Below are 20698 nucleotides of genomic sequence, written 5' to 3'. Positions count from 1 at the left end.
CTGGTGCAGGAGCTTTCCTGCCTCCACCCAGCACATGCCCACCACACTGCCTGGGGCTCGGGGAGACATGACCAAGGGAGCCAGCCTGACACACTCATCTCCTGGCTGCTTGATGGCTCCCAGGAGTTCTAACCCCAGCTGGCACTCTGTTCCATGCTGTCTCCCTAAATCACTGCAGACATTAGGTGTGTCTGGGGACAGCAGGGCCTGGGCCTTGCCAATCACCTCTGACTGATGCCAGGTGACCGGAAGCTGAGTGGAGGATGGCAGGAGAACAGTCGCTTCCCCAGCCTCTGCCCACTTGTAGCCACAACATGAGCCCCCAGGCCTGTCTGCTCCCCCACGGACTGGGAGGGTCATCAAGAGAAGACAGGGATGAGGCGCTTGCTGGGTCTGGGAGGAACGGATGGGGGCTGAGGCTGCTGAACGCACGCGGTGACCACGTTGGTGGCAGGCACTGGGGCTGAGGATGAGCAGAAGGTCCCCTCATCCTGGTGGCCCAGGATCCCCACTCACTGAGCACTCACCCTCTCTCCCTTTGGTCCCGCTGGGCCTGGAACTCCAATTGGTCCTGGAGTACCCTGGGGAGGTGAGAGAAAGCAGAGGTGAGGGGCCTGACGTGGGGTAGGGTTGGGGGGGGTTGGGGGAGCCCCGCCCTATGCCTGGAGATGAGCAAGGTCCAGAGGCCCAGTTTTCAGGGTTGGCGAGGCCAGGCTTGTTCAGGGCAGTCATTCGACTGGGCCACGTTCCTGTTTGGGTTTGGGGGCCTCGGGGAGAGAGCGCCTCCCCCCCGCCTCAGAGCCAGATTTGAGGAAAGAAACCTTTTTGCTTCACAACCAAGCTTGCCAAGGCTGAAAACGGCAGGAGAACAGTCGCTGAGTTGGCTCCCAGAAGCGCTTGGGAGGGAGTTGTCACCATCCCAGGGGTGGGGGGCTGGGGAGCTGGCACCCCTTCACTGACGCAGCTCTACATGCAGCGGGAGGGGCTTCATGCCACAGAGACCAATGCAGATGCACACAGAGGCAGGCGTGGGAGGTCATTCAGCCACTGCTCCCCCCCTCCCCACCCCCTTGGAGGCCCTGACCCTGGCTTTCAGCCTCTGGCCCGGTCGTCTGTCCCCATCCCAGGCCCTCAGGAACAGGTTGGATTGGAGTGTGGATTCATATGCTTCCGGTGTCTGCTGCCACCGGCCAGGCAGGGAGGTGTGTCACAGGCACTCCCGACTCAGGGGCCACAGCCCAGGGGGAAGCTGGAGTGCTGAGACCAGCGCAGCTTAGAGACAGGGCGGGGCTTGCCATGGCATAATTTATTTATTTTATTTTTATTTTTGTTTATGCCATGGCATAATCAAGCATCTTCTCCAGGTTCCTAATTTACAGCCCGCCTGGATGGAGTCTCTATTTCAGCGCTTCCTATTGCTCTGGCTTGGAGGTTACGTGTCTTGCTCAGAGCATGAGGACGTGGGCGTGGGATCATGGGCAGTTCCCAGTGGTGCTCCGGGCATAGCTGTGATAAGCGGGGCAGGAGCAAGTAGGGAAAGGCTGATTTATTTTACATGAAAAAAATAAAATAAAATAAAATAAAATAAAATAAAATAAAATAAAATAAAATAAAGAGAGCAATAAGACATTCTTACTGCCCCCTTTGAGGGAAGAAGGGAACTGTGGCCCTCTGTGACCGAGTGTTGGAACAGCACTCTGGAGTCAGTGGCCCAGCTTCACATCCTGCCTCAAAGGCCTATAAACTCTGCAATGCTAGAGAAGATTCTTGGCCTCTCTAAGGTCCACTTTCCCACCTGTTAAATGGGAATGACAGCATGAGGCCGCTGCCAGATTAGAATGGAAGAATGTATGTCATGCCTCTGTTGCTCGGCCTGACATCTAGGAAGGGCCCAAGGATGTTGGTATGGGCAGGGTAGGGTCATGGTTCCTATAAAAATTTTCCTTTAAGTTGCGATATTGATGTTATAAGAAAAAACCCCTCAGGTCAAAGGGGACAGAATATATGGCTATGCATTGCTCCCCTCTGTGCAAAGTGAATAGAGTACGTAGTTGAGTTCTCTCCTTCCAGATATGATGATCCCGCCAGCCCTGACTGGCCACCTGGGAGAGGTGTGCTAGGTACGAGGAAGACGGAAAGAAGGGGCCTACGGTGGAGGGCAGCTGTGGTGCCACGGGAGGTGAAAGGGGCAATTGTAACATGCTTTCAGAACACGGATCTGGGACTGGCCTAGGTTCTCCTAAACGCTACACCTGTCATCAGTGCTGTCCCCACCCACATACACACCGGACTGGTGGCTGCACGGGACTAGGAAGCCCTTGTGGGCAGACAGGAGATGGACAGAGCTCACAGCATGAAGACAACACAGCATGACAGGTACATACAGACACTGTTGTGTTTGGTGGGGACGAGTCATGCATGGCCCAAACCCCTAGGGCTGGGCTCCCACGCTGAACTCAGCATTCCTCTAGGCACAAAGTCTTAGCCGCTGGAGCAGCCTCCCATCCCACATCCAGTGGTTTGGAAATTAAGATGTGAGGGCCCTGCGTGCATACTGGGGACAGGGAAGTTTAGATAAAGTTCAGTCATCTTTGGTCAAGAGTCCTGAAGAAGCACTTCTGACCTGAGCACACGTGGTACTTTCTGGTGTCGCTGGTGGGATAAGGCATGATTCGCTGAAGAAAATGAGGCCACAGCAGGACAGATGAAAGGGATTACAGGCCAGGGGAGGGGCGGGGTGGGTTGAGGGGTAATGGAGAAGTGACACTCACCGGTGGCCCAGGCCTGCCGTCCAAACCTGAAGCTCCCTGGACAAAGGGAACAGTTTGACCAAAAGAAGGGGAAGGGAGAAATGGGAGGGAGAAAAAGGGACCAGGGAGGGAAGAGGTGAGTGAAGCAGTGACTCTGGACAGACATACACGCTGGTAATCAAACAAAACGGGAGAAATAAGCTTGGGAGGACAGGTAATGTATTCACATGAAAACCAACAAAAACATGGAGACACTGAGTGCCGTGCGGCCGGCTGCTGTGCAGGCAGGTGGTGGTCCATGCGGGAGGCCATTCTGACGCTCTGCCCCCCCTGCTCCCCTCCCTCCTTTGCTCCTCCCTCAGAAACCCCTCTCCCAGGGGTTTTGGTGCTCCGGGGAAAGAGATACAGACAGTAAATTCACAGAGAGGTGCCTGGAACCAGAGCTAGTGCTTCCTTCCCAGGACCAGTCTTACGAGTGGGACACATGCCTACATGGCAGGTGGGGCCAGGGGAGGGTGGTCTTCCTGGCCTTTTTTCCATACCTCTTGAGGGGGACCCCAGGAGGCTCAGCATTGAATGACAGCAGCCAGCTTTGAAACCTGGGTAGAAGCTGGCCCACTTCAGCTTAAGCCAGGTGGGAGGAGTTGGGCCTTGAATGATGATACTAATGGTGCCTGACGTTCCTCTGACACTTGACAGTTTGCAAAGCTTAACAGAAACTAAATCCATTCATATGATCCCAGACAAAGGCTCTTTTACCAAAAATGGCTTTTGGGGCAGCAGACTGGGACAGAGGTCTAAGGTCACGTATCCCCTGGAATAAACTGGCTGGCATAAACTGGCTGGCAGGTGGGGTGCTATTCAGACCCACTCACTCTGCAGCATCCAGTGATATACAGTGGGAATTAGAGCTCTTGCTCCAGGGCTGGGCTACATGCTACCCTTATAACCTACCTAGGGGAACAGAGGTAAAGTTATTTAATGATTCCAATATGACAACTAGGGAGAAAGCAACGGGGACACTCTAGGCCAGTAAGGACAGAGTTCTTTTTTTTTTTTTTTCTATGGCCACACCCACAGCAGATGGGAATTCCCAGGCTAAGGGCTAAATCAGAACCGCAGCTGCTGGCCTATGCCACAGCCACAGCAGCGCCAGATCTGAGATGCATCTGTGACCTGTGCCACAGCTCAGGGCAGCGCTGGATCCTTAACTCACCAAGCAAGACCAGGGATTGAACCCTCATGCTCATGGGCACTGTGTTGGGTTCTTAACCCACTGAACCACAAAGGGAACTCATAGGACTTAGTTCTTGAAAACTCCTTTCAACTGAGCCTTAGGAATAAGACAAGGCTTCAGGATTTTTTTTTTTTTTTTTTTTTTGTCTTTTTGTCTTTTCTAGGGCTGCACCCTCGGCATACGGAGGTTCCTAGGCTAGGGGTCTAATCAGAGCTGTAGCTGCTGGCCTACACCACAGCCACAGCAACAGGGGATCTGAGCCACATCTGTGACCTACACTACAGCTCACGGCAATGCTGGATCTTTAACCCACTGAGTGAGGCCAGGGATCGAACCTGCAACCTCATGGATGCAAGTCGGATTTGTTAACCGCTGAGCCACGATGGGAAGTCCAAGGCTTCAAGATTTTAAAGGTGGGGGAATAACCCCAGGAAAGGGAGGCTGGAAGCTGCTTCCTCTGAGGAGAAGAGAGTTGGGTAGCAGAATCCTACAGGGCCTTGGTTCTTAGTTTTAGGATCATGTAATTCTGAGAAGGATCTTGCACATAGCCTGGTTCTCCACCTCAGCTACATAGCCAGCCCCCTGGGGTGATGTTCAATAATACAGATACCTGGGCCCCACCCCACCCTAATTCAAACAGAATCTCCAAGAGGGAGTCCTGGGTCATAGCATGCTTGAAAATCTCCAGGTGATTCCAGCCCTGAGAACCACTTTTGCAGGGCAGACAGAAGGAACTCAATAGGATATGCCTGGAAAAATTGGCTGCTTACTCTATGAAATAAAACACTGAGGTGAAGCCTAAAACAAGAACTTAACTAAAGATCCAGAGACTTTATTCATACAGCATTAATACTGAGTTATCTTTTTATTTTTATTTTTGGCTGTGCCTACAGCATATGGAGGTTCTGGGCTGGAGACTGAACCCACGCCATGGCAGCAACCGGAGCTGCTGCAGTGACGTCGGATCCTTAACCTGTTACACCACAAGGGAACTCTAATACCGAGTACCCTTGAGAGGTCTAGAGAAGAGGGCATGAACTGGAGATTTGGGGGCCATATGTGGGCCACTGACATATTTTGTATGGTCTGTAGTATTGCAAACAATTTGGTTTAAAACTAGAAAATGAGGCGATATCACTAAATGCCAGATGTCTAGCTTCCTTAGACACATCAGAATATGCAGAAACACTGGACCCTCATTCCCTTAAGGTAACAGTCAGCTGAACTGAGAAGGGCTGTTCCCTTAAGAAGGGACCATGGTCTCCAGTGTACCATAGTCCCCACTACTCCTTATTGTCTCTCTGAGGTCTATGCTAGTTGCCCTTTATGAATATTACTTGCCCTGCTGTTTTCTTAAGCTAGCCACAGTACTTCTCTGTACCCATATTTCCATCAAAAAGTTGAAAAATTAAAGAGAGACTGGGTACTTTGTCTTGCCTCTGGCACTTTCTTTGTTTATATTGCCTGTTTGGTCTCTATGCTATTTTCATTTCAACCCCTGTCTGAATTCTCCATTGTTCACCAGCGTTGTTGGGGCCAAGAAGGTGGACAAGGAGAGGTTTGTGGTTGGGGATGGGGCATGGGGGTGGGGTTGCAGGCAGGCTCTTTAATAGTAAAAAGTACTTAATCATTTGGGACAGAGCTCAAGACATGGGAAAATGTCTGCTAAAGTCATCAGTTTACTGTGGTCTGTCAAGCAAGTTCACTCCTTAAATATTCCTACATTTGATGAGCTAATGAGGTGCAATCATACTTTTTGCTCTTGCTGTTTGGTCGCTGCGATTACATTAACCAGACCTTCAAGCTCTGTCAAACTGGGGTAATTGGGCTTTCCATCCCCCCTCTCCCTGGCTTTTTACAGCTTCCTGGGGAAGAATTGGCCTTGTGCCCAGGACAGGGGAAGCCCCAGTGGCTGGAAAGAGCCCTTTGCAAGGCTGTGGCCCCAGGAGAGGTGCAGCCTTGGGCTCAGCCAGGCCATCGACTTCATATATGACCTCAAGTGATGCACTTTCTTCTCTGGACCCATCAGTAAAATGATTACATGGAATCCTAAAGTCCCTTCTGGATCTTGAGAAATGAACCCTCACTGGGGTGTGAGGGAGGATGGAGCCTGGGGCTGGTGGGATGTGCTCACCTGGAGACAGGAGAGGCAGGGACGAGGCCAGCTGCTGGAGCTTGGGGCAGATGAATTCGCCCAATCCAGGCTCCACATCTGGAGAGCCAGATGCCTTCCCGCAGCCCCGGCCCGGACCCGGGCCTCCAGCCCTGAGCAGGCTGAGATCAGAGACCTCAGGCAACAGGGATTTAAATGGTCTTAGCCTGCTGGGACTGCAGGATCTTTTTGCAAGCTTTTCTGCTGTGGCCAGTGCTTAAGAGCAGAAAGCAGGGGCTCTCTTGGGGTCCCCCTGGGAGAGCAAGAGAGAGATGGAGACTGCTCCACTGTCCCATTGCTCCCATAAAGGCAGAGTTCTGCCGCCTCAATTGAGCACGGGTAGAGCCTAAGGCTGCTTTCAGGCTCCTTCTGGCTCCCCAGCTGGGTGCTCCTTGGGGTGGGGAGTGGGGGCTCGTCTTATTCAGATTCACATCTCTCCAGAACTGAGGCCACGGTTGGCCCGAGGAGGCCATCAGTAAGGGAATTAGAGGCTACGATCTTGTCCAAGTGGGAAAACAAAACCCCAGGGAGCTCTGGGAGGCTCAGCACTTTATTTATTTATTTAGTCTTTTTGCCTTTTTCTAGGGCTGCTCCCATGGCATATGGAGGTTCCCAGGCTAGGGGTTGAATTGGAGCTGTAGCCACCAGACTACCCCACAGCCACAGCCATGCGGGATTTGAGCTGTGTCTGCGACCCACACCACAGCTCATGGCAATGCCAGATCCTTAACCCACTGAGCAAGGCCAGGGATCGAACCCACAACCTCATGGTTCCTAGTCAGATTCGTTAGCCACCGAGCCATGACGGGAACTCCTGAGAGGCTCAGCACTTTCGAAGCTTGAGTTTTGCAGCGGCCTTCTCCCGGGGCCCTGCCCAGCCCCTCCTCAGGACCCCCCGCCGGGCTGCGCGGTACTTACGGGTAATCCCAGAGGACCTCGGTCTCCTTTTTCTCCCTGGACGCCCTTTTCTCCTTTTGCTCCATCTAGTCCTGCTTCCCCCTGAAGGAAAGGGAGACGGACGAGATCACAGAGGGGCACGTCCCAGACAACTCATTCTTACCTCTTGGGGTCCTGGAGATGGGGCTGGGTGGTGGGGAAGGGTGGGAGGTAGAGGAGGGAGGAGGTGGAGATGGGGCTGGGGACTCCAGGAATCACTGAATTCTTAGCCTGGCTCTGCCTCATTAAGACTCTCCTTGAAGTTCCCATCGTGGCACAGTGGAAACGAATCTTAACTAGGAACCATGAGGTTTCAGGTTCGATCCCTGGCCTCGATCAGTGGGTTAAGGAGCCTGCGTTGCTGTGAGCTGTGGTATGGGTTGCAGATGTGGCTTGGATCCCGTGTTGCTGTGGCTCTGGCGTAGGCCGGCAGCTGTAGTTCCTATTGGACCTCTAGCCTGGGAACCTCCATATGCTGCGGGTGTGGCCCTAAAAAGCAAACAAAAACAAAAACAAAAACAGAGTCTCTTGTATCTCTGGGGTAACCCTGAGGTCCTCAGAGGGAAAAGGGATGGGAGGATTAGAGACAAACCCACAGGTCAGTCCCAGGCCAGGCTTTGGCATGGGTGACCAATCGCACAGCAGAAAACCTGGGACCCTGTGGAGACCTGTTGGCAAGTGCCTGAAATGCCACTAACTGGGAGAAGAAACTGCCTAAGAGTCCCCTGGAGAGTGTCCTTGCAGGAGGCAAGGGCTGTTGTCATGCCATCAGCCCCTTTGTCCATGGGGGGTGGGGGGGAGAGGTTGGGGGAGATCCAGGCCAGGGTCCAGTGGGCTTGGTCCCGGGAAGGGCTCCTGTGCTGTGCCACCCTCTGTCTCTCATGTATACTTTCAGGTGAGTGAAGGGCCTGGGGCTGGTTACATGGGGAAAAGAATGCCATCATTTGCTAAAAATCTAACCTGTCACCCCAAAGGGGCAATTGATGGATGGGAAAATTCTAAATCTAAAGCATGCCCGGGGTCAATGATGGGTGTTGTGAGCCACACGGGAAGGACGTGTCCTAATTCTGTCCTAATTGTACTCCACTGGCTGAAGTGTCACATGATTCTGCTCAGGGAAGGGGCCAGCTGGGCCCCCTGCCTCTGAAGCACTTTCCGGCTTTCCTGCCCTCACTGATACAGCCCCTTCCCCCACCCCCTGACCCAGTCCCTGTCACGTGACCTCTTCTTACCTTTGGTCCAGGAACGCCTTGGAGCCCCTGTATTTGGAATCAAAACAAGGCACCTTTGAACTCCATTTCTGGGTACGCCAACTTCCTTGTCCACATGGACCACAAAAGAGCAAGGGCTTAGGGTAGAGAACCTGGCCTGGGGTCCCTGCCCAGGGGAGGTAGAAGGGAATGCTAAGGGGGGGGAGTGTGTCGTACTTGGGGCTTCCTGGGATGGGGTCCGAGCCAGGCTTCCCCAGCCAGGGAATGACCGAGAATCTCTCTGTGGCCCCCATCGTTGACTCGTGAGAGAAGATTTGGAACCTCACAAGGGGAACACAGCAAAAGTTGAATAAATTAATGTGTATGTGTGCCAAGTGCTTAGAGTAGCATCTGGCACATAGTTAGGTGTCAACACATGGTGGCTACTGTCAGTATTACTATTTCTACCACTGGTACCAGTGACAATGGATGACCCATTGCCACGAGGACTGTGAACCCCACAGAAGCAAGGACCAGCATCTGTTGGTTTGGGATGGTTGGGGGTGCTCTAAGCACAACACATAGGGGTCCCTCTAAAGGTGCCTTAACATCGGAAACTGTGGAAAGGCCAATTTAGTGGGGCTGGTTTTAAATGGGTCACTTTCTATTTCAATCCTGGTCTGCTTGCTGACTGGTTGGTGGGAAAAAAGGAAGGAGAGGAGTAGGTGTCTGATGGCAAAGGGCAGAACTTAGTGACAGAGGGACTCCAACTGCTGCAGGAGGGCTGGACCAGACCCTGGGGCTGCCATGCCCGTCAACGGTTTCCAGGAGACTGGGCAATGCCCAGGCTCCCCAGTGTCACAGAGATGATGCCCGTTTAAGGTGGGAGGGAAGAGGGGCAGGGAGGGGCAGGGAGGGGCAGGGGGATGTGAACATCTCACCCTGGAGGCAGGAGGTGATGGTACCTAAGGCCGAGACTAAGCCCAGGGACTGCTGGGGTGGGGGTGGGGGCATCAGGAATGTAAGCACAGTGGACTGAAACACAGACAAGCCCTCCAGACTTACCGGAGGTCCCGGAGGCCCCTCTGGCCCTGGTGGTCCAGGAACCTAGAAGCCAAAGGGAGACAGTGAGCCTACCCCCTGCTATACTCTAAGTGGTTCTGCCTTCTGACACGGCCCGGGGTCCAGCTGGAGACTGCAAGGCTGAAGGACAGAACTAGCAGCACAACAGTCTCCCAAATGAAGGCTTAGAACAGCTTAGAAATTCGTAGCAACTCACTAGCCTGCACATTTTTTGGGGGGAAAAATGCCATGAAATATCCCGAAAACATCTATTCTAGATTTTTTTTTTTAAACCACAAAATCTGGCAGTGATCGCCTGGAGCTGAATGAGCGCTTCCCCTCCCGGGTGGAGCTTGAGCTCTTTGGTTTACCCCAGTCCTCACCACTCCCTATTGTTTGTTTGTTTCTTTTTCTGGCTACACCTGAGCCATATGGAAGCCCCTGGGCATTGAACCTGAGCTGCTGCTCTAGTCTATGCTGCAGATTGTTGGCAACATCGGATCCTTAACCCACTGAGTGAGGCCAAGAATCGAACCCTCATCCTCATGGACATTATGTTGGGTTCTTACCTCGCTGAGCCACAACGGGAACTCATCCCTATTGTTTTTAACCCAGACTTCCCTCTCTTTCTCTCTCTCTCTCTCTCTTTTTTTTTTTTTTTTTGCTTTTTAGGGCAAAAAGCATATGGAGGTTCCCAGGCTAGGAGTCAAATCAGAGCTACTATAGCTGCCGGCCTATGCCACAGCCACAGCAATGCAGGATCCTTAACTCATGAGTGAGACCAGGGATCAAACCCGCAACCTCATGGTTCCTAGTCAGATTCGTTTTTGTTGGCGCCACGACGGGAACTCCTTAACCCAGACTTCTTACACTCATTTGTTGCATGCCTGGTCCTTATCGGCATTTGGATTTGAGACCTTTAGCCTCAAGGAACAGAGACTGGTTATCTGGCATTGGGGAGACTGAGATGCTTCTGAAGCACATTCCTCAGGTTCCCCAGGTCTCGAACAAACAGGATGGAGACTGTAGGGTTCCATTTCCCTTGAGAGCAGGTTAAAGTGAAGAGATTCAGACTGGCCAGTGGAGACAGGGGAAGCCAGGGCGGTCTTCCTCTCTCCGGACACTGTTCATTGCAGATTCTGTCTCTGGGGAGGGTGGACATCCATTTGTCCACAGTCAGCCACCCAAGAGGCAGGAAGGAGACCAGTCTGCTCTTTTCTGAGTGGGGTCCCTGACTTTGGCTTCCGGGCTCTGCTTGGGCACCTTCGCCTTCCCAGGGATAGATCCCTGCAGTATGGCCAGAGTGGGGACCCTTTACCAGGCTACCAAGAAAGGGAGCCCCTGCACTTGGCAGAAAGGGTACCCCTATTGTCCCTTGGACCTGCGGACTTTTCAGCTCCAAAATACTACAGTCTTCCTTGTAGGGAACCCTGTTTTGGAGACTCTGATTTCTTTTATTTTGGCTGTGCCCATGGCACGCAGTTTCCCAGGCCAGGGACTGAACCCATGCCACAGCAGTAACCAGAGCCACAGCAGTGACAACGCTGAATCTTTAACCTGCTAAGCCATTAGGGAACTCCAGGAAACTCTATTTTCTTTTTTTAAAAAAAGTGTTATATATCTATGTATGTATTAAAATTCACAGAATTGTATACATTGCCCCCAAAGTCAATTTTCCTGTATGATAATTTAAAAAAATTTAAGAAATAGACCCATTCAAATATTTAACAAATTCAAGTCAATTGAAAGAAAAAGAATATTTTTGAATAATACTAATATTTTGCTCTATTTCCTTCCTCTCTTTTTTGATGCATAATTGTATTTGAATATATCTATACTTGGTGATATTTTATATATGCATATAAAATTTGGTTCTCTGCTGTTTTTTTTTTTTTTTTTTTTTTTTGTCTTTTGTCTTTTTAGGGCTACACCCATGGCTTATGGAGGTTCCCAGACCAGAGGTCGAATCGGAGCTGCAAGTGCTGGCCTAGACCACAGCCACAGCAACGCAGGATCTGAGCCGCATCTGTGACCTTCACCACAGCTCATGGCAATGCCAGATCCTTAACCCACTGGGCAGAGCCAGGGACCGAACCCGTGCCTTCACGGATACTAGTTGGGTTCATTACCACTGAGCCGAGACGGGAACTCCCTGGTTCTCTGCTCTTTTTCACTTAACATGAAACTCATTTTTCCATTTTTTTGTATGTTCCCCACAAGCCTCCTTTCACTGCTGATGTGCTATGCATTGACCGGAATAAAAATGAGTTCCTACACAGCCAGGGCTTAGAGCAGGGCTTGGCACAAGGAAAGCATTTCAATATGAGAACTATTATTACCATTAGTATTGTTGCCATAAGTTATTTAATCATTTCCTTCTTGTTAGAAGTATAGGCTGTTTCCAATTTTTACTTTAAAGTAAGTACTTCTGGAAGGAACATTTTTGTGTATAAGGCTTTTCATGAATTGCAGAGCATTTCCTTAGGAGACTTTCCAAATAAGTAACATATATGTTATATAATCAGGCTTGTCTCACTAAATGCAGATGGGGCTTGGTGACTTTGCAGGGTGACTGAGGAGACCTCTCTGGGGACTGAAAGAGCTTGATGATCTCTGCAGTTGTGTCTGAGTGGTCCACACCCTTACACCAAACAGCCTCTCCCTCATGCATCCTCAACCTCTGTTGCTTTTCTGGCTCTTTCCCCTGATTGGATTCCCTTCCATCTCATGTGAAGCTGGCTTCCATCCTGACTACATCTCATTGTGCTGTTCTTTCCTCTTTCCTTCACTACCACACTTCTCAAAAGAATCATGCCTCTCTCTGGAGACCCTATCTCTGGAGTTTCCAGGCAAACTCCTCCAGAGTCTTCAAGACCCCACTCAAATGACCCATCTTCTGGGGTGCTCACCAAACTCCCCGAGCTGCTGCCATTCTAGCACCTACTCCTGAAGACTGTTTGATGCCCAGCATTGTTCTGTATATTTTCCTGTCTCCAGGCTGTAGCACTGGGAACAGAACACAGCAGGTGCTCCATGAATGCCTCCGAGATTAATGGGGACATCGTGGAGCAGAGCTGAGGGTCAACGCCAACCCTTAGGTGCTCATTAAAGGTTCAGATTCTTGCCCTCTTCCCATGCCAGGCAGTCTTGAGTCTTATTCTAGAGCACAGAAATGCCATGCACACTGGAGAGACTGAAACGTGACAGAGTCCCTGTCCTATAGTCTCCATGCCACAAATAGCAGAGCAGACACAACCTACCTCCACTCCTGGGTCACCCTTCTCCCCAGGTTCTCCCTTCTCTCCCTGTGGGCACAAAACAACATGGCGTGGGTGCCAGCAAATTATAACATATGTACATTATAATTTGTAACATAAGCTTAGAACATAATCATGGGCATGACATCCCATCACCTTTGCCATATGCCACATTCTATTGGTGAGAAACAAGTCCCAGGTCCTCCCTGGGACTGGAACAGACACCCTCATATCTGCAACAAAACAGACCAGGACTAGGGGGAGCCTGGGACAGACATCCTCATATCTGCGACATAACAGACCAGGACTAGACGAGGCCGCCTTGGAGGCTGCGGAGTTCATCAGCCAGAAGGACGATGACTGGGACATGTGGCCTGTGATTACTGACTTCCTGAAGCTGAGGTTCTGGCATGTGGGAGGAGAGGCTGAAGTTCTGCATGGATCCTGCAGGGAACTGACCCCTGGGCAGACCTGGGGCTTGTTTCTCACCGATAGAACATGGCATATGGCAAAGGTGATGGGATGTCATGCCCATGATTATGCTATAAGCTTATGTTGCAAATTATAACATACTTACGTTATACAAATGATAACACACACTATGTTAAGTTTGTTACAAGTGAGTATATTACACACACTGCCTGGCTAGCATGCACCCAGAGACTGCGCTGGCTCTGGCTTTGGAGAAACAAGCTGCTATAATGTGACCCTGCTATGGGGAAGGCAGTGTGGCCGGGAACTGTAGGTGGCCTCTAGGAGCTCTGGGACTCAGTCCTGTTATAGAAGGAACAGAATTGTGCCAACAGTGGTGAGCTCGGAAGAGGATCCTGGCTCTAGATGGGAGTGCAGCTGGATGGTACCCTGACTGCAACCTTGTGAGGCCCTGGGCAGAGGATCCCGCAGAGATGTGCCTGGACTCCCAACCTGCAGAAACTGTGACATAACACATGCGTGCCATTTTATGCCCTTGAATGGGTGGGGACTTGTTTTGCAGCTACAGAAAGCAAACATGCTTCTGTAAGCAGAACCAGGGCCATGGGGGGCGGGTGATGAGGGAACTTCCCACTGCACTGGGAGCACGCCCTCTGGCTTGGAGGGGACAAGTCGGGAGGCCCCCAGCCACCTGTCTGTCCCAGATGAGTGGGGCAGCTACAGTCAGTGGCTCTCGAGGGATCCTGCACTGGGTCAGAGGTGGGACTGCCTGACCTCTGAGGCTCTTTCTACTTCTTCTTCTTTTTTCCCTTTTTTTTGGTCTCACTGGTGGCATATGGAAGTTCCCTGGCCAGGGATCGAATCCAAGCTGCAGCTATGGCAACACCAGATCCTTAATCCACTGTGCCACAGCAGGAACTCCTCTTTCCACTTCTAAGAAGAGAATTTTCAGTCTGAGGTTCTAGCACCTTTGAACTACATTGGCCCTGGAGACAGAGGCCACCATGCTGTGATCCCCTGTTTACAAACTCAATGGCCCCTAAGGGAGTAGCTGCTCATCAAGAGGACCCCTCAGGCCAGACAGGTAGGCTGTGGGTCAGTGCAGCCTTGCTGTTGCACCAGGCACCCGCAAGGCAGGTGACAGCTGTGAGGGGTGCCTTGCTTGCTTGGCCTCGTCTGCAGAGGCCGGCTGATAACCATGATACCCGGCCCCCTCGCCTTACTGTAAATCCTGGGAGCCCAATTGGGCCAGGCAATCCGGTCACTCCTGGTCTCCCTTGCCCTCCTGGTTCTCCTTTCTCCCCAGTTGGGCCGTCTAGACCCTGCAGATGGACAAAGATCTCTGTTAGTCAAGGTTACGGTCATCACTCTGAGGTCAGAGACCAGCTGTGGCATGCATGCAGAGGCCCTCCCTCCAAGGGAAAGCGCCTAGGGTGCTGCCCATTTCACAGATGGAAACCATTAGGCCGGAGAAGGTTCCCCAGTCAAGCCAGTGCCCTGCTGGCTCAGGCTAAGGCTCCTTGTCTGTGCCTCTCCTGGGCACAGGGCTTCTGCATGCTGTCCCAAGAGACTTTTTTTTTTTGTCTTTTTGCCTTTTCTAGGGACACTCCTGTGGCATATGGATGTTCCCAGGCTAGGGGTCTAATCGAAGCTGTAGCCACCGGCCTATGCCAGAGCCACAGCAACACGGGATCCGAGCCGCGTCTGCGACCTACACCACAGCTCACAGCAACGCTGGCTCCTTAACCCACTGAGCCAGGCCAGGGATCGAACCTGCAACCTCATGGTTCCTAGTCGGATTCGTTAACCACTGTGCCATGACGGGAACTCCCCAAGAGACAGTTTTACATCCATGACTTCATCTCCTTCCCAACCACCCAGTGAGGTATCCAGGGAGAAGATTATCACCCCCATTTTAGAGATAAGGAAACTGAGGCTCTGCCGGGCCCAGGGACCTTCCAGAGGACCCAGACAGGAGATGACAGAATAGGACCTAGATCTCTTGAGGTGGGAAGCTGGCCTTCATAAAGTATGGCCTGAGGGGAGACTGGCTGAGCCCCCTGTCCCCAGCTCCAGGCTCCAGGTTTCCAGGCTGCTGCTGGCACAGCGCACAGCCAGGTCCTGCTTGGAGTGAAGCCTGCTCCAAGGGTGACGTGGCCTTGGCACTCACCGGTGGGCCTGGCTGCCCCGTCTCCCCTTTCTCCCCCTTCTCTCCCGGGCTCCCTGTGTGTCCATCTTCTCCCTTCATTCCTGCAGGCCCAGGCTTTCCTGGGGGGCCTTGGGGGCCAGGAGGGCCCATGTCTCCTGGTTTGCCTCGAGGTCCCTCGAGAAAAGATCAACAGCACGTATTAGATACACTGATAGAGAAACGAAGTGTAAGAACATGAAAGAAGGGGGGGCCCAAGGACTCGGCGCTTTGGTGCTTGATTGGACCCGGCTGAGAGCCTGTCCAAATGCCTCTGGGAATCTGACGGGCCTCGGCCACCAGCCCCAGCCCATCCCAGCCTGGGTCTGCCTGGCTCCCTGGGGCCAGCAGTGGGGCTTCTCCCCCTGGCCCCCTGCCGCCCCTTTCCTTACCCCTCAGCCTGCACCTGGGCTTCCTCCAGAGCCTCACCCTCATCCCTCAGGGCAAAGACTGCCTTCAGAATTTTGTCTGGCAGTGTCCTTACCTTTTCCCCATCATGTCCAGGAGGCCCTGGCAGTCCAATCTCCCCCTGCAGCCAGAACAACCAAAGGTCACTCTCAAAAGACCTTTTTTTCTTTTTTGCTTTCCAGGGCTGCAACAGCAGCACATGGAGGTTCCCAGGCTCGGGGTTGAATCGGAGCTGCGGCTGCTGGCCTACACCACAGCCACAACAACGCAGGATCTGAGCCGTGTCTGTTACCTACACCACAGCTCATGGCAATGCTGGATCTTTAACCCAGTGAGCGAGGCCAGGGATCCAACCGACATCCTCATGGATACTAGTCAGATTTGTTTCCACTGCCCCACAACAGAACTCCTCTAAAGATCTTATTTACACAGCACTTCTGATGCAGAAGGCTTCCTTAGCACTCACAGGGAGGGAAGTACTTTCACTGACTCTGTTTTAGAGGTAAGGACCCCAAGGCAGCATTATGAGCCCAAGGCCAGCACTTAGTGAAGAACGGAGCCAGGCCGGACCTTCCTGCTCCACAGTCCGTGTTTTAGCTACAGCCTTACATGTTGTCTCTGCCACCCCAGGGCCCCGGGGCTCCAGTTCCACACTCCATGGGAGGGGTGCTTGCCTGCCACATTGTTCCCTTCAAACTCAGCCTTCCTGTCCTGGCCCCCCATGGGGAGCTCCCCTCACTTCATATCTTTTTTCTTTTTTTTTGTCTGTCTTTTTAGGGCTGCACCCGCGGCATATGGAGGTTCCCAGGCTAGGGGTCGAATCAGAGCTGTAGCCACCAGCCTACACCACAGCCACAGCAATGCCAGATCCGAGCCGCATCTGCAACCTACACCACAGCTCATGGCAACGCCAGATCCTTAACCCACTGAGCGAGGCCGGGGATCGAACCTGCAACCTCATGGTTCCTAGTTGGATTCGTTTCCACTGCACCACAATGGGAACTCCTCCCTCACTTCATATCAACCCTAGTTCCTCTTTATGTCAGGGAGGGAGAGAAAGGAGGTGTGGCCTCTGCTCTGAGGCCAGGTAACCAGCCAGCTGGACCACCAAGGCAAGTCGAGAGGAAAGAGTTGTGAATTCCACCTGCCAGATCAGGGGCTGCTTCAGGCAGGAGGCGGTCTTCATGTAGGGCTAGAAATATGAAGACTTTAAAGATGGGAAAGGACTTCAGGGCAGAGGCCTCATGAACAGAGGACTGAGGGGCAACAGTTCATGGCCTTCTGAGAAAAATCCCAGGGGCGGGAGGCAGAGGATAAAAGGGAGCAAATGCAGGAATCGAGAGGGGGTGAGATGGGGGGCTCAAGCACCACGTGCCCTGATGGTGGGCTGGGTCCCTGCTGTGAGTCTGGCTGGGGCCGGGGCTCATCTAGACCCAGATTCCACCACATCAGAGGGGCTGTGAGTTGGAGGAGCCCAAGACAGACAGCAAGGGTGGGGGGAGTGGGGCGGTGACATGGGGCGCTGGAGAAAATTACAGGCCAGAGTGTGGTGGTGGTACTGGCTCTGGGAAGATGAGAAGGACAAGGATTAGGGACAGCGGTGGGGTCCTGAGCTAAGAAACATATGCAAGGCCTCTGCACGGTTTGCATCCCCCTTGTCAAGACAGTGTTACCTTCTGGCCTGGGATCCCTGGAGCTCCTGGTGGGCCAATCTGCCCGGGAAGGCCAGGGGGCCCCTAGGAAAGAGAAGAAAGATCTGTGGGAGAATTTTCCAATGGAGGACGGGTGGTCTGTCTCCAGACGGGTGTATGCAGAGGCTGGTTTATAAAGATCCGTCATTTCCAAACATTACATCAATGGCAGGAACACTCTCCCCCCCCGCAAAGGAAATAACACAGAGACTCCACAGTGTAAAGCAGATGAGCACTTGAGTGTGTCTGGGTTAAAGTGAAGGGTGGGGAACCTAGACCCACCTATTAGCTTCTCCATCCCCTTCCCTTTACATTCTGGGGGCTCCTTGAGCCCCATGAAGACAAATATGACCTTCCCTGAGAGTGATTTAGAAATATCTCCAGGAAACAACCCAAATGTCCATCAACAGATGAATGTCTGGTACACTCATTCAATGGAATACTACGCAGCAGTGAAAAAAAGAACCAAGCTGGAAAGAAAGAAACCCTGACACGTTATACTGAGCAAAAGAAGCCAGGTGCAGATGCCTACAGACTGTGTGATTCCATTCACAGGAAACTCTATAAAAGACAAACCTAATCTACAGTGACAGATGCAGATCAGTGGTGGCCTGGGGCTGGGAGTAGGTGTGGGAATGACTCCTTAGGCAGGTGAAGGAACTCTCTGGAGTGATTGCGGTGGTGGATTAAGGGTATATATAATTATCAAAACTCAGCAAATGCTACACATAAAATGGATACATTTTATTATATATAAATGATAGCACAAGGTTGATTTTTTTTGTCTTTTTAGAGCCACACCTGTGGTATGCAGAGGTTCCCAGGTTAGGGGTTAATGGCTGCTGGCCTACACCACAGTCACAGCAATGCAGGATCCTTAACCTACTGAGCGAGGGCAGGGATCCAACCTGTGTCCTCATGGATCCTAGTCATATTTGTTTCCACTGAGCCACAATGAGGACTTCAAGGTTGATTTTAGGTATTAAAAAAAAAAGTGCTTCCAGGAAAGTTTTGCTTCCAAGAGTTATTTCAAATAGTATATTTTAATGTTTCCAAATGAAGCTCCTTGATTTCAGAATCACGTGGTTAATACCACTTTCTGGGATTGGAGCATCTATGACTGGTGCCTGATTCTGGGTTTGTGTTGTTCTGCAGCACATGGCCACTAAAAATTATTCAGTGAAAGGAAATGCCACATAATTTGAGAACTTGGTGATCGCCTCTCTCTTCTCTGCCGTGGAAGTTAAACCTGGTGGTAGTCACTTTAGCTTCAAATATTCACTGAGGCTCTGTCAGTGGTAGGCACCTGTATTAAATCTGGGCTTAGAATCCACTGGTTTTCCAGACACAGATAATGAAATTAACTTCTAGGAAAGAAGCAAAAGTGGAGGGTTGCTCCTGAGTTTTCAGAATTATGTACTTTACTAGCTAAATGTTAAGTAAAAGGAGAAACATACAAATTTCCTTCTCTACATCTCTATTTTCTTGACACAGCTGCAAGGAGACCTGGCATTTATCCTGTGATGGGAGTGCACTGTTGAGTTGGTGAAAAGCCACTCTAGACCACAGCCATGACCTTGCTCAGGTGCAGATCCACCCTAACCAGAAGCCCAGTGCCTGCCTTCTGGAGGCGAGACCTCCAGTCTGGGCTTCCAAGCTGCCCTTCCCCAGCCTCCAGCAACCACCCCCCACCCCCCGCCGCCCTCACTACCCAGGACCCAGAAAAGTGAGGAAGAGGGAGACTCACCATCAAGGCCAGTGTCCGGATCTCCTGAAAACCGATACCACGAGATCAGTTGAAGAGCAAATCAAGAGCCGCCCCTTGGGAGCGAGGGTCCCCTTGGCCCAGTCCTGGAACCGTGGCATGGGGGCCTCTCGAAGGAGTACAGGAGAGGCAGACCCTCTCCGGAGGCTCTGTGCCTCCCAGCCTCACTCCACCCTTACCTCTGCCAGCAGTTTGTCGTCACTGGACAGAGGACGCCCCACATGCACAAATGTTGCTCTGAGGCTGTCCTACAAGGGGTTTGGATACGCCCTGAAAAGGACCGCAAACTTCTACTTTACTGGAAAGGGAGGGAAGCAACCCCTATTCTTTCTTTCTTTTTTTTTTTGTTTTTTTTTTTGCCTTTTCTAGGGCCATTCCTGCAGCATATGGAGGTTCCCAGGCTAGGGGTCGAATCGGAGCTGTTGCCATCAGCCTACGCCACAGCCACAGGAATGCCAGATCCGAGCTGCATCTGCAACCTACACCACAGCTCATGGCAACGCCGGATCCTTAACCCACTGAGCGAGGCCAGGGATCAAACCCGCAACCACTGAGCCATGATGGGAACTCCCCCATTCTTTCTAATCTCTGACTGGGACTCTCCCTTGCTCTTCCCTCTTCTAGAACCCAGATTTAAGGCTCCGATGTACCTCCCTTTAAACAAACAGTCATGGTACAGCAAAATATGGAGTCGCTTGAAAAATAAATTAAGGGACAACTGTGGCATTAAAAACCTAATTGTACATTTTGCAAATGGATTGACATAGGTAAAAGTGTCTTTTAAAAGAGCGGTTCTCAAACTGGGGTGATTTTGCCCCCCTGGGGACATGTGGCAATGTGTGGAGACATATTTTGGTTGTCATGGCTGGGGGGTGGGTGGCATCGATTGGCATCTCCTGGGTGGAGACCAGGTATGCTGCTACACACCCTCCAGCACACAGCACAGCTTTCCTCTACAACCCTGCAGGCAAGATGACTGAGCCCCAAATGTCAAGGGTGCCCCGCTTTTAACGGTGAGTACCACGTGAACTTGAAGTATGAGGATACTGACACAGAGGCAGATGGGTCCCAGGAAGACAGATTCTACTGTGTGAAAGGGGAGAGCGTGTGCTGGAGAAATGGGGCCGCAGAATCCCAGATGCGCCACACCCCACAGAGGCCAGGATGCTCCAGTTATGGCCCTTGGTGATCCAGAGCCAGGAAACCAGGCCTGCCGGGTCCAGACTGAAAGATGGGCCACCCAGATTCTGAAGGAGGGAGCCATGTGCCTGGGGACTGCACAGAGGAGGCTAAGGGAAGGAAGGCAAGGGAGCAATTGTCCTGGGGGCTCTGCCCGGCAGCCTGGCCTGGGGATATTGGACAGCACAGCCCCTTCCTCAGGCCCTGGAGCAGAGCTCCGAGGCCCTGCGTACCTCCAGGTCTCTGACCCCGGACGGTCCCCACTCACCTGGAGAGCCTCACTGATGTTCCCGTTGTAGTCCACCAGCTCTCCTTTCCCTGGTTCACCCTTGGAGCCCTACGAGACAAAGGAGATCTCCGCTCAGGGCCTGGACCAGTGGGGACCTGGGGACAACTACCTCCTGCTCTCCACCAAATGGGCCCATAGCTGACACTGGCTGCGCAGGTGGATCCA

At 52.1% G+C, this 20698-nt stretch overlaps 1 protein-coding gene across 38 annotated transcripts in view; it reads right to left on the bottom strand.

Annotated features, from left to right (window-relative positions):
• Positions 1 to 20698, bottom strand: part of COL13A1 (collagen type XIII alpha 1 chain) — a 164748-nt gene that overhangs the window by 14575 nt on the left and 129475 nt on the right. For 20 of the 38 annotated variants that reach the window (XM_084997161.1, XM_084997166.1, XM_084997188.1 and 17 more), the window contains 11 exons: positions 20513 to 20581; positions 19048 to 19071; positions 17283 to 17345; positions 15686 to 15730; positions 15187 to 15339; positions 14240 to 14338; positions 12588 to 12632; positions 9331 to 9372; positions 8308 to 8334; positions 7058 to 7138; positions 528 to 581 (listed from right to left, as the gene is read on the bottom strand). In XM_084997161.1, coding sequence (XP_084853287.1) covers positions 528 to 581; positions 7058 to 7138; positions 8308 to 8334; positions 9331 to 9372; positions 12588 to 12632; positions 14240 to 14338; positions 15187 to 15339; positions 15686 to 15730; positions 17283 to 17345; positions 19048 to 19071; positions 20513 to 20581 — 702 coding nt within the window. Of the gene's footprint in view, positions 1 to 527; positions 582 to 2771; positions 2808 to 7057; positions 7139 to 8307; positions 8335 to 9330; positions 9373 to 12587; positions 12633 to 14239; positions 14339 to 15186; positions 15340 to 15685; positions 15731 to 17282; positions 17346 to 19047; positions 19072 to 20512; positions 20582 to 20698 lie in introns of all 38 variants that reach the window. The other 18 variants (XM_084997159.1, XM_084997163.1, XM_084997168.1 and 15 more) reach the window with 2 other exon arrangements.

The sequence above is a fragment of the Sus scrofa genome, chromosome 14 (assembly GCF_054392235.1).
Source record: "Sus scrofa isolate SSC_HxYL_T2T_F1_AM1 chromosome 14, Sscrofa_HxYL_maternal_Yorkshire_Landrace_v2.0, whole genome shotgun sequence".
In the NCBI taxonomy this organism is placed as follows: Eukaryota; Metazoa; Chordata; class Mammalia; order Artiodactyla; family Suidae; genus Sus; species Sus scrofa.
This window is presented reverse-complemented; position numbering and strand designations above follow the sequence as displayed.